Source organism: Corylus avellana, chromosome ca9 (assembly GCF_901000735.1).
Source record: "Corylus avellana chromosome ca9, CavTom2PMs-1.0".
In the NCBI taxonomy this organism is placed as follows: domain Eukaryota; kingdom Viridiplantae; phylum Streptophyta; class Magnoliopsida; order Fagales; family Betulaceae; genus Corylus; species Corylus avellana.
In genome coordinates this window covers 3,349,377-3,362,582 of record NC_081549.1, presented here as the reverse complement: position 1 = coordinate 3,362,582, position 13,206 = coordinate 3,349,377, and the positions used below count along the sequence as shown (strand labels likewise).

The window sequence follows — 13,206 nt, the reverse complement described above, 5'->3', positions numbered from 1 at the left end:
GAATTTTGGGGTGGAATGTTGTGAACATTATTGTACGTTCAAATAGTAATCTTGTCTTGTATATGCAGGCACATAGAAACTGTAGCTCTGAGGAATTTAGGATGCTTGAACTACATTCATACACCAAGTCAGGAATCAAATGTATGACACACTTTTGTTCAAGTATATTATTACTTGTTTTATGACTCAAGTTTGATAAAGCCGTGATCTTTTTCAGACAAACTATTAGTAAGGAGGCATGTTTGGTATTGCATGGATCGGAATTCCCTCTACCTAATTGAGCTGGGTTCGAACTATTTAAAATAGGCTCGGTCAGGGACTCAGGGGCGCCCTCTTATATGTAAGGTATGCAAATCGTCAAAGAATTGCAGCCAATTTCAATCCAAAATTGCATGTACACGCTTTTGAGAATGTTTTGCTATGGCTCGATGAGACCTATCAATTATCATCTTTTTTTCTAAAGGAGAAAAAATGTTACATGATGTATCGTGCTTCAAACAATAAGAGCTATATATATATATATATATATATATATATATATATATATATTACATGTGATACACGATAAAGTCTGGTTTGAACCTTCTTTTTTGTCTTTTTTCTTTTTTCGATAAAACTGTTGGTTTATGATTTTGTCATTGTGTTAAGCCAAGTATAAAGAATATATACTTTTGTAAAAGTGCGTGCTATATTGGTTCATGTTTCCATGATTTCCATCCTATAAATACACTCTGTTGAGGTTATCTTCTCCCTGAAAAAGGTTAAAAAGATACATAATATGCTTTTCGTTCTTCAGACAATCACACGCGCGTGTATATATATATATATATATATAAAAGAGGAATCAATAAGAGGATTTCATCAAATTGCAACAAGTGGCATCTTGATTTGTCCCTTAGACTAGTGATAGACTGCATGCCGGCGTGCATCAACAGTGATGCACGCCACGCACAAATTTTTTTTTTTTTGTTTTTTTTACAAAAATAATAATAAAAAAATTTTTTATGCCTGGCGTAGTGGCGTGCAGTCTATCACTACTCTTGTCCCTTAAGTTAAAAACAATCAAAATTTGCATTTAAGACACATTCCTTTCCTTCCCAAATCATTAGTCTCAAACTACGTTTAAAACATCATGTTTCACACTTCCACTCAAACAGCACTTCCCCTCCCATTAAACGTAAGTTTTACAAGTAATGTTGTAGAGTTCTCCTTGACTCCTCTACTTAAATTTCTAATTACATAGTTACTTTACGGTTAATATTAATATTTTTCAATATTTATGATCATTATATATACTTATTACAATGTAATTAATATCATTATTATATTACTTATATTAAGGTAGGGCCATCTAGGGAAGACCTATGGCAGGCCCTAATTGTGAATATAGAGATAACTAGGCCTGACCTAAGCAGACCCTAATTCACAATTAGATTACTCAAGTCAAGTCAGGTGAAGAATCATAAAAAAAATTACCATGTAATTTCGTTGTCTTGTACTCGAGGTTGTAAGGCCGGCCATCATCTAAATTTTATGAGAGACAAAATTGAGAAAAAGAAAAGCAAAAGTTATTAATATTCTAAAACATTTCAGTTACGAATAAAGAAAAATTGAAAAATATACTTACAAGTATATTTTACACTGACACCTCTTTTACACTTTGTAATCCTAAACTACCATTGATTACGTACATTTAACGCTCTCAAACTACAATATTGCAGCAAAACAATCCCATGGACAAGTCAGAAAAAGGGCAAACAAAGGAAAAAAAAAAATGGAGAGAGAGAGAGGAGTTGAGGGACATGGTCGAAACACCCCTCAGTTGTCAAATATTGGACAAGCCATTATACACATTATCCCGGGATATGATAGTCCAAGAACCTTGCCAGTACCTTAGTAGTCTACACTAAGTAAGACATGAAACTTTAGAGCAATATATATCACTGTCCTTTACACCTGATGCACACCAGTTTAATTAAAAACAGACCAATCCTATTAAATTAACAATAACTTCAGATTATAATATTCGATGAAGACAATTTTAATGGTATTGGGAAGCTTATTCAAAGAGCTACCAAGTCATGTTTTATGAAGATTCTCCAATTGCAATGTTTATTGGATCAAAATAAGCCTCGGTCAAAAGACATTTGATTCCTGGTCGAACGAGTGCTACATTTTACAGCAACTGCAAACAATAGTTCGCCAGCCAATCCAAGCTCGTTCAAACTTGATCCAACATTTTCGTTTTATTTTACTAATTTTCTATTAAAGTTTGGACTTATTTTTCTATATAAACTTGTTTAAGATGGCCTAGCTGCAGTTTTATGATGGTTTTTGTGATATTTTTTTCAGTTTTCAATAGAGACATTCAATTATTGAGTTTAATTTTTAATAAAACACGTAAAAAAAAATACACATAAGAATCATATACTTTCAAGACTAGATGACATTTAATAGACTAGGTTTGATGACTTTTCTCTAACTCGATTTGAAGAAAAAGTAATTCATACGGCCTCATTTGTTTGGGCATAAAATTTTTTTTGGAAAAGGTTTTTCCAATTTTAAAGTGTTTGGTGCAGCGAAAAATATTAGTCGAACTAAATCATCAGCAAGGGATATATTGTTTGAAAATATTCATATTTTGATTCAAAAAAAAAAAAAAAAAACCCTTAGCTATGGACGACAAAGTTAACAATAATCATGTTTATCTCATACGTACACATTACATCAATTAATTAGGGTATAAGATATATTCACTCTTCACTAAAAAAATAACAAAACAAAACAAAAAGATACATTCTCTCCGACTTATTTTTCATGTAAACAGTAATAAAGCAAAAGGAAATAAATGGAACCACATGGACATGTACCTGGATGTACGTGAGAGTTGGTGCAGATAGATGTAAGGGGCCGGGGGTACTTTTATTCGGAGACAACAAACTGAGATATATATATATATATATATGATATGAAATTTGTGTTAATTAAGGTCGACGCCGGCAAAAGTCATCGGGGAGAGTAGACTGTGTACCATGTCTGGATGGCAGTTAGAACAAGTCCTAATAATGCGGCAAGTAAACCCAAGATAACCCAGGGGCTTCTGAAATGGTCGTGAATGACCTCAGCTATCCAGGTCCTCAACTTATTGAGAATATAATTATATATATTATTTTCGTAGCACTTCTGAATCGCCTTTTTGACATAGGCATATATATGTTTCGGGATTAGGCACCAAGTAAGAGCCTGCGCCTATCAGCCTATGTCATTGATGAGTTGAGCCACTTTTATGTCGTTACCAAGGAGGTTGTGGAGTATGCCCGCTTTCCTCAGCTCCTTCACGTCGTCGGATGATCAATGAGTGAATTGAGGAAGCATATGTAAGAGGTTATGCCGTAGTCATTCTCGAAATCTGGACACATCTCATAGGCCATCAAGTTCATGAACTTTGGCCCCGTCGACTCATCCACTGTTATTTGAGGAAGAGAAAGGTATCCAGTGTAGAAAGTGAATTGGACGGAAAAGTCTACGTCTGCCAAGGAATTAGTTGTACTAGGCTTCAATTGGATTCCTGCTGCTCTGAGTTCCTGCACATTGCGACTTCCAATATTCTGATCAGTTCTACTTTCGTTAAATCTTTCCTTTTTCTGGAAAAGGAGTCTTGTTCGCAGACGATCGAGAAGATGGGCCGGCTTTTTTCTGCTGCTGAAAGGATTCTTGCAATTTGCATGAATTTCAATGAAATCGTCGATCAACATCTCCAAAATATCTTCGTTCGCGATCAACTCCATCAAATCCTCGAGGAGTTGATAAGGAAGTTGATTCTCCAACAAGAACAAATCCCGAAGCCAGAAGGGCACTTGATCGTTTTTAATTTTCACATCTTTGAATCTGTCTACAAGTGCATAGTACATGAATTGTAATACAGCACACCCGTCCACGAACAGCATCCAGGCGAGGTACTCGTCCTCGTACTCCTTTGTCACCTCCTCGTCGAAGTACTCCCTCAGTCGCTTGATTTTCTTCTCAATTTGGGCGTACAAACTTTCAGCTGTCTTACCCTCGCCACGCTCCTTGACGAACTTGAATGCCAATCTAAGCTTGTACTCCTCTGCTTTCTGGTAGTTTGGCTTACCGTGATGGATAGGACCCAGCGACACCACCATTGGCTCAAAATACGTGGCGACATTTTTGTGATCTCGCAGCAAAAACGGAACCTTTTGTATCTTTGGTCCAGTTTCTTCTGCTTCATCTCCTGCCTTCTTTAATCGATCCAACCTCTGCTGCCTGGGACTGTCTTTCTCTATCACTCGGACTTCAATGCTCGACATTTGTGTCTCCTGATCAGCGTCAATGATAGGTTGGTCATTGCCTCTGCTTGTTTCATCAGCTTCTGTTCTAACATGATCATTTCCCTTCCTCGTTAGCAACTCCTCCACAGATATAACATGCTCTATTCCGGCCATGGCGAGTGTGCGCCACAGAGGGGTTTACTAGAAATTTATGGGGAATACAAAATATGGAGAGAATTTTGGGGTGGAAAGTTGACAACATTATTGTTCAAGTAGTAACCTTGTTTTATATACGCCGACACATATATAGAAACTCTGGCCCTGAGGAATTTCGGATATTGTTTGAACTATATTCATATACCAAGTCAGGAATCAAATGTGTGACACACTTTTTTTTAAGTAAATTATTAACTTGTTTTATGACTGAAGTTTGATAAAGCCATGATCTTTTTTCAGACAAACTATTAGTAAATCCTCTATCTTTATGAGGCAAGTTAATTTGGTATTGCACGGATCGGGATTCCCTCTAGGCAATTGTAAGAGACTGGATCTAGCTACTTATTAACTATTCAAATACTTATCCGAACAGATAGGCTTGGTCAGGGGTGCCCTTTTATATGTAGGGTCTGCAAGTTGTTAAAGAATTGCAGCCAATCCCAATCCAAAATTACACATTAATGCTTTGGAAAATATTTTGCTATGGCTCGATCCGACCTATCAATCATCATCTTTTCTTTCTAAAGGAGAAAAAATGTTAAATGATGATCGTGCTTCAAACAATAAGAATTATATATTATACGAGGAATGATACAGTCTCAACTTGGAGTCAACTTTGAGCCAACTTTTTTCTTATTTTTTTATTTAAAAAAATAATAAATTTTAAATTTTTTTTGAATCCCTACTGATAAAAGAAGGACTAAAATAAAAATTATTGCTTCAGAAACTTTTTTAATTTTGTAAAATAAGGAAAATTTTCTAAAGCAAAATAAAATTTTTATTTAAAAAAAAAATAAATAATAAAAAAAGAATAACTAAAATAAAAAAATATATATTAGGATCTTTTTAAATTCATTTGGATCGAAGATTAGTCATGTTACCTTGAATTTATTGTCTAACACATACAACCCCAAACTACAATTTACGACATTTAATTAACCCTCTACAATTTTGTAGCAAAAGAAGCCCTTTCTAGTTGTTAACATTAAAATATTTCCTTACTCGAGATTTCAAAACGCAAATTTTTGACATTTTTAAATTACAATTCCAAACAATCTAATTTTTGCAATTTAATTTAAAATCACATTTTTATATATGAAATCATAACCCTTAAAGAGAAACCACGCCACGTTGCATCAAAATATGCTGCAGGTCCTTAACCATCTTGACACGTGTCCACATCCGTACCATTTGTCACAGAACGAAGAAAAACGCAAAAAGCCCCTCAATCCCAATTTGCGGTTTAATAGGCCAAACCTATAAATAAAACACCTGAACTAAACCCCCTCTTCTCATCACCACCTTTCAAGTTTCCAGTTTTAACTCCGATAAGCTAAAGAGTCTTGAATTTCTGTAACGAAAAAGCTATGGAGGCCAAGATCGGCAAGTTCTTCGAGTCCGTCGGCTCCTTCTTCGGCGGCGGAGATCAGATCCCTTGGTGCGACCGCGACATCATCGTCGTAAGCAATCATAAATTCCCCCATATCTCGATTTTCCTTTTGGCTTCCAGAAAATGATTGAAAATAGAACACCAATTCAACTCAACTGATCAAATTGATTAGATTTATTTTTTTTTCCTTTTTTAATTTTGGGTTGCTCGGGTCACAAATATCTTAGAATTCAGTATTTTTGGTTTTCAAATTTGTTCTATTTTTCTTATTTTTGTCTCATGTGAAAAACGATTGGATTCATAGTTACATGCATTGAAACACTTACATGCGTTTGGAGGTGATTATTTTTTAAATTTTTTTATGGACCGGTTTACAAATAGCACATACAAGGAAAGACTGTGACTGGTTATTTCGTTTCATTAGGGCTTCTTGTATTTGAATATTTTCAAATCAAACCTGATTCTGAATTGTAATGTAGGACCAACCACTAGGGTTTGTTGAAATTGACATTTTAAAGTTGTTTTTTCTGTTTTTCAAGCACTCATGATTTTTGTAGGTGTCTAGTAGGACACTCTGTGTAGATAAAGAGTGCTCCCTCATTTGTTGAGTAATTTAGGGATAATAAACCCTGGGGGTATTAAAGCCCTTCATGAGAGACAAGGTGTCAAGCTAGTTTCTCTTTCTGATGATTACATAGAACGACTACATGCTCAAGCTGCTGATACTTCATCTTGTTGTCGCAAATTGAAAGATATGTGCTGGGGAAGGGGAGTGAGACGGGTGAAGAGGTGCTCGAGTCATTGACTTTAGTTGATCTACTCTCCGAGTTTTTAACTTTTATGGTGATCACCATATATTCACTTTCCTATGAGCAACTTGCGGATGCTATGGGGAAATGTTTTTTTCTGTTCACACTGTGAGTTGGTTAGTGATATAGGTGCATAACTACATGTTAGGAAATCACATAGATGGTGCAGGCCTTGTTGGCATAGATACCAATTTGGACCTAAGATTGTAATATTATGTGATTACAGTTTCCAAATAAGGTTGTTAAGCGCTTAGGATCCCTAGGAAGCTTTTTTGATAAGTAAGGCAAATTGTTTGAAAGCGCAAGGGGCGCAATCCAAGTATACAGGAAGAATACTAGAGATAACACCTAGCAAGATCAGAAACAAGGAAAAAGAGCACAAACATCTTTTCTGGTAGTAGTCTTTAACATTTATGTAAGCTATACCACTTGAAGTCAATATTTTTACATTTTTGTGACATAAGAAGCAATCAATCAATCAATCTTTTCTGGGTTTCTTACTGCTGTTCACATTTTTAAATCCTTTTTCATTCTTCTCAGACAGTTTAAATCCTATTATATACTTTGGCAGGGCTGTGAGAGAGAAGTTTCTGAGGCTGGTGATGCAAATGAACGTAAGAGTGAAAGCATTATGAGGTTGTCTTGGGCTCTTGTTCATTCAAGGCAACCAGAAGATGTGCAACGTGGGATAGCCATGCTTGAAGGTACATAAATCAATAAAGTAGTTAATGTTCCTTTTATTTCTAGGTTCTAGCTTTTTCCTCCAAATTACCACTTAATTCTCCATCACGCCAGTAAGCTTTAAATTACTGCAACTTGTCCTCTAATTTAAAAGTTTCAGTTTCAATTTTTCCTCCCCAACCTCCCCCCCAAAAAAATAAAACCAATCCAAATCAGTGGTTAAATTAGATGGATAACCAAATGCCTTATGAAAAAAAAAAAAAATCCATTAGCTTGCAAAATAAATCGTAGTGAGGAGAAGTTGTGTAGAGGCTTTGTTCTTTTGAGCACTAGCTATGAGTTCTCTTTCTCTCAGCAATTTGGATTTTCATAAGAGATTGGGGAGTTTTTTTTCTCATCATGGGTAATTTGGTCATTTTACACTCTTTTCTATAAACGGTTGATTTGGACGGAAACAACAAATTGAAACTCAAATGTTGAATTAATGGGTGAGTTGCAACAATTTAAAGTTTGGTGGTGCATTTGAAATAATGTGGTATTATGGAGGTAAAGTGTTATTTATCTTTCTTTTCTTTTTTTTTGTAAATTACAACCCCCTACCCTCTCAAAACCACTATCTCCTTCTCAATCCCCTCCACAAACTTCAAATTGCTGCAGTTGTTTCCTTAATTTGAAGTTTTAATTTTAATATCCTTTCCATCCAAATCAGGCTGTGGCAAAAAACGCATCACGTACACTGCACTTTTTTTAGGGGTTAGTAAAATATATTACAACTATCAGGTTGCACCTCTCACTTTGACATCCCACACTTTTTCTCTTAGACAGAAAACAAACAATTTTGCTACATTTCTCTCTCTCTACCAACCCACCTAAACCATGGCTCCAAACCGACGACCCCATTTGGGTCTGACCCATCTTCTTTTCTTCTTCCTTTCCATCCTCGCAATCCCTTTGCTTTCCGGTTGTAAGTAAGCAACCAAACCGTTTACAAGTTGAATGCCGAGATTGGCGTTGGTTTTGATATATGTCAGAATCACCCTTTCAACTTCAGTGGCGATCTGATCATTGGGGTTCATTACAGAAATCCTATTTTTGGTTTGAATGGATGTTCAAGAATAAGGAATGTTCTTTGGTGGAATGTATTCTTATATACCATCTAGAGGTGCATCTCGTCAAAGGATGGCATGTGCGACTCTCTTGGTCCTCTGGGAACAAAAAAAAGCATTTAAGGACAAATAAAATGTGGGGAGGAAGGAGGAGAAGAACATGAAGAAGACTAACGCCCTAAAGAGGTGGTTTTCAATGTCCAAGTCGAAATTAAAGAAGAGAATTCCGGTGGTCGTGTCTTTGTTGGTTGTCGCCGGATTAGGGGGAGTTTTATGTACCCTTGTTTAGAATGTTTTTCTACCACTTGCCAGTGAAATCAATTCTATGAGTTTTCTGTTAATTACTTACCAAAAAAGTGTGTAACCATTGGTGTCTTACTAAAGTTTCTATTGCAAATCCTATATTGGGCTGATTCCTTACAATCCCTTAAAAGCCAAGGAACTCCCATATTCTGCTAGTGCCCAGGGGATATTGTTAGGAAGTGATTGCTCCATACATAGCCTTGAGATAAGCAATTGGAACCTGATCCTCCAGAGTGGTAAAAAGAAAATTTTCCGCTCTTTTGTTTGATTGAATTTTCCTCTAAAAGGAGGTGGAATTAATTCCCTCCCTCTTTTGTTTAATTGAATTATCTTCTCTGTTAAAAAATGGAGAAGAAAACATATTAATCCTGTGACCAATTTTTCTCCTGTGATGCAATTGTTTCTCTGATGTGTTTCTCTTGAGGTTCCCATATCAGGAAATGCAGGAGTTCACTTCACTGGAAATTATATTTTTGAACTGTGCAACATTGTCATTTGCAGCTTCCTTGGCCAACGCTAGTAGTCCTTTGGAGCAGAGGGAGAAGCTCTATCTTCTGGCTATTGGGTATTACAGAAGTGGTGAATACTCGAGGAGTCGGCAGCTTGTGGACCGATGTTTAGAGGTTGTTTAACTGTTTTTCTACTTTTTGTACTGCAACTACTTAACGTCCTATTCAGTGATATATCTTCCCTGTTCTGCAATGTGTTTGAACACTCGTGCTTTACATTTTGCATATGCTTGAGTTAACAGTCTTAATTTAATGCAAATGGAGGCAGCATTGTAGTCTTTTTGACTTTTTGTGTTTTACCATTCCTCACGTGAATCCAACATTGTGAATTTTATTTTTTTTTTATTTTTTTTTTGTGTTCAATCATTTTGGTCTTCACTTTTGCTGGTCTGTTCGCCATTTATGGGTCTTTCTTTATTTACCCTAAAATTTTGCATGTGCATGGAACTATACGATTTTCATTATAGTAAGAAATGTTAGAAATTGATTGTAATAAGTAAGAAAAAAATTTGAAGATAGCAAAAATCTGCTTTTCAATAGAATCTCCATCTCGGCCTTGACTTATTCTCTGGTATATCTTTTGTCTGATAGCTGTAAATTTTTGTAAAGAATAAAATCAATGTATTCTTTTCTAGAGTAGCATTTTGAGCAAGTCCTTTTTTTTCCTCATCACTTTCCTTTTCCTTTATCAGGAGGTTCAATATGTTTTTTCCTTGTGAATAGATTTATTTATAAGCAGGGTTAATTCTAGGATTCGTTTTCTGAGTCATGACATCATCAACATTTCCTACTAATCAGTTCTTTACATATGACGGTAGTTTTCGAAGGTGAACTCAGTATTGTTTTGTACTAACTCTTCCTAAAGGGCGGCTTGCTGCTGAAATGATATTTTATCCTTTCTGAGTGCAATTTTATTTCTGTATAAATATAATTGTGTCGTGCTTGTGAGGATTTTGATTATTAACTGCCTGCTGATGTTATTTTAAGTAATTTATGGTCATCTCTGAAACATTTGATTTTGTAGATTGCACCTGATTGGAGGCAGGCTCTGACCCTTAAGAAGACTATTGAAGATAAAATTGCTAAAGGTAATGAATGGCTGGAATTTTTATCAACTTTTAATCACATGGTCGCATTGGACTGAAGTAATTTTGAATACATTTGTTGGAATGCAGATGGTGTTATTGGAATAGGCATCACGGCCACTGCCGTGGGACTTCTTGCTGGTGGGATTGCTGCAGCATTCGCTCGCAAGAACTGAGAACTCCCAATCTTAACAATGTAAACAGTGAGTCGCTTCCAGATTTGGCTTCTTTTAATAGTTTGAGTTTTCCCCGTGAAAGAATGTATCAAAATGGCTATATATTGAGAAATAGATTTGAACAATTACCAAATTTAAGACACCTTTTATGTTATGGAAGAAGAAGGCCTTTTGAATATGAACTGTTTACTGTGTATATTACACACAAACTAACCTACCTTTTCATGAATGTTTGTTAATGTGCGGTGATTTGGAGGATTTTTTTGTTTTTATTAGAAAGTCTTTTAATGTGACATATAGGTAAATGTTTTTGGGTTTTGAAGAGTATTTTATGTTTTGAGTCGTTTGTTAATGTATTTATCTTGAGAACAGAAAATAAATGGCAAATAACATAAACAAACATTGTAGGCACTCCATATTGGAGCCACTATTGCTTTCTGGTTCCCTACATGTTTGAAGCTTCATCAATAATACTTTTAGCATTTCAAAAACACGTCTGTCTTTGTTTTTCAGAAACATTTTTCAAAATTTTACCAACCAAATTTGGATCTACATATAATTTTTTTTTTTCACATGTGGCTACCACCAAGACAATTTTTAATTTTCATATTTTATCAGAACTCTTAAAAAACTAGAACTTAAAACACTTCTCAAAACTTTACGAAACCAAACTGTCACACTTTTTTATAACTCAAAAAACAAAGGAAAATTTTATTGAACCAATGGCAATAAAAACAAGCCCATATCATACCTTTATATAGGCTTCAAAGACTTATAAGCATTAAGGACTAAGAAATCTTAATTATTACAAATAAAGACTTCCAATTACTAATTAACAATAATTCCTTAAAGTGCCCTAAACCAACACTCGTAAAAGTAAAACAAATCATAAACCAGCTGAAACTAACAATGAAAATCCTACTTTTGGTTGTGGTTCCATGCACGTTCAAACTTTTCTACTTCCATCAGATGAGAGATACTTGGAAAAGGCATAAGCCATCAACACAAGGCATGCAAGCGAAGAAAACCCAATAGAAAGAGGGAAGTAATTACAACAACAGTAAACAGTTGACATGAAAAAAGAAAAAAAGAGACCTAGAACAGGTAAAATAAATATACTAGAATTTAACTTCTAAAACCATGAGATGAGAGATACTTGGAAAAAAATAAAAATAAATAAAAATAGGACTATAACTTACCGAAGATCCATCATGATCACTACAGATGACTTCTTAAGATTGACCATATATCCTCGTAGAAGAACTTTTTGAAGGAATCCATGCATTGTGTTTGCAAACACAATGCTATGATGAGAGATCCTTCCTCTTCAGGACCTGGCATGACAAATATCTTGCCATCAGAATGCAAGATCCCTGGACCCACATATACAGGCTTTCCCCATCCAAAATCTACACTATACAAAGGCAAACTGATCCAGCTGCCAATATTAACGTTGGGATTCCCTAAGAATGGTGCTTCAGTGTATCCCCTGATGTGGAAGTTTTTCCTCAGAGGAGCTACATCTTTTTGGCTCGTTATATAATCAAGAGCGGATGTTATGTACTCATCGGTAACTCTCTCAATTGCTTCCCTCAGTTTCCCAGCAGCATAACTCAGTGGCTTGGACAAGAGGTCAGCACAAAGACACGGCGATGTCACGGCAGTGAAGATTACATTCCCAAAGTATCCTTGAGGGAGAGGTGGTTTGAACCGATTGCGTCCGTCGGTTGCTAAGCTAACTCTTGTTGGTTGACAATCATCATTTGCACGTGCCTTGCATGCACACCTCCAGATGTGGCCGGCGACAGCTTCGTATCTAGAATAAGGTCGTGCCAACACCATGTTTTGATTGGCTTTTTTCTGCAGTATCTCAATTTGCTCTTTGGTGACTTTGAGTAAGACAGCACTAGTTTCCTTCTCTTGCTCTGCTTTAGTGTCGGAGCAACCTATTAAGAGTGGTGGTTTTGTAAACGATATATGTTCAAAACGTGGCCACACAGGCAGTACTTCATGTGATCGTAACATAGTTCGATCATGAAATGGCATCTCATCGCACCCCAGATCCTCTCCACGAGCCAACTTAGCCCATGCGTTGGTGAAGTTCAGTGTAGCCCGTCCATCAACCACGATGTGGGATATGGCTATTCCAACACAAAGGCCACCACAAGGAAATCTTGTTAGTTGCACCAACAACAAGGGTTGCTCCTCAATTGAAGTAGAACTGTAATCAACTCTAGGGAAAAGATGTTGGATTATCCCGTTTGGTGTAAAATCACCAAATTCGTCCAGATTTGATTCAGAGTAAACTTCCGTTAGTTGCGCTCCCATAGCGTTGCAATGAAGTTGCAATCGGCCTCCTTGGATCCAGTGGAGTCGGCCAGCAAGTGGGTAGTAGTGAACCAATGCACGGCCCAAGGAGTTCTTCATTGTCTCAATTGAAAATGGTTTAATGGTGTTGTTGTTGGGTTTGTAAATGAAGATGAGAGGTGCATGAGTCCACTGCATCACTTGGTCGCACTCAGATAACAACAAAAGGCCATTTGGGGTTGGCTCACTTGGAACGATCATGCAAGTAGACTTGAAGGTAATCATTTTTGGTTCAGATTACTTTAGTATATGGATAACATATACATATAATATAT

At 36.1% G+C, this 13,206-nt stretch overlaps 2 protein-coding genes and 1 pseudogene across 2 annotated transcripts; 1 reads left to right on the top strand and 2 right to left on the bottom strand.

Annotated features, from left to right (window-relative positions):
* Window positions 1-3,006: 3,006 nt before the first annotated feature.
* LOC132191724 (UPF0481 protein At3g47200-like) lies at window positions 3,007-4,463 on the bottom strand (annotated as a pseudogene).
* A 1,293-nt stretch (window positions 4,464-5,756) lies between these two features.
* LOC132191278 (mitochondrial fission 1 protein A-like) lies at window positions 5,757-10,742 on the top strand. The gene is made up of 5 exons (XM_059606223.1): window positions 5,757-5,965; window positions 7,276-7,408; window positions 9,296-9,417; window positions 10,328-10,391; window positions 10,479-10,742. The coding sequence occupies exons 1-5, from the start codon at window positions 5,873-5,875 to the stop codon at window positions 10,562-10,564; spliced, it is 498 nt and encodes a 165-aa protein (XP_059462206.1). The 5' UTR covers window positions 5,757-5,872; the 3' UTR covers window positions 10,565-10,742.
* Window positions 10,743-11,580: 838 nt separating this feature from the next.
* LOC132161599 (hydroxycinnamoyl-CoA:piscidic acid hydroxycinnamoyltransferase-like) lies at window positions 11,581-13,206 on the bottom strand. Its single transcript, XM_059571756.1, has one exon. It carries the CDS (start codon window positions 13,154-13,156, stop codon window positions 11,783-11,785), a length of 1,374 nt encoding a protein of 457 aa, XP_059427739.1. The 5' UTR covers window positions 13,157-13,206; the 3' UTR covers window positions 11,581-11,782.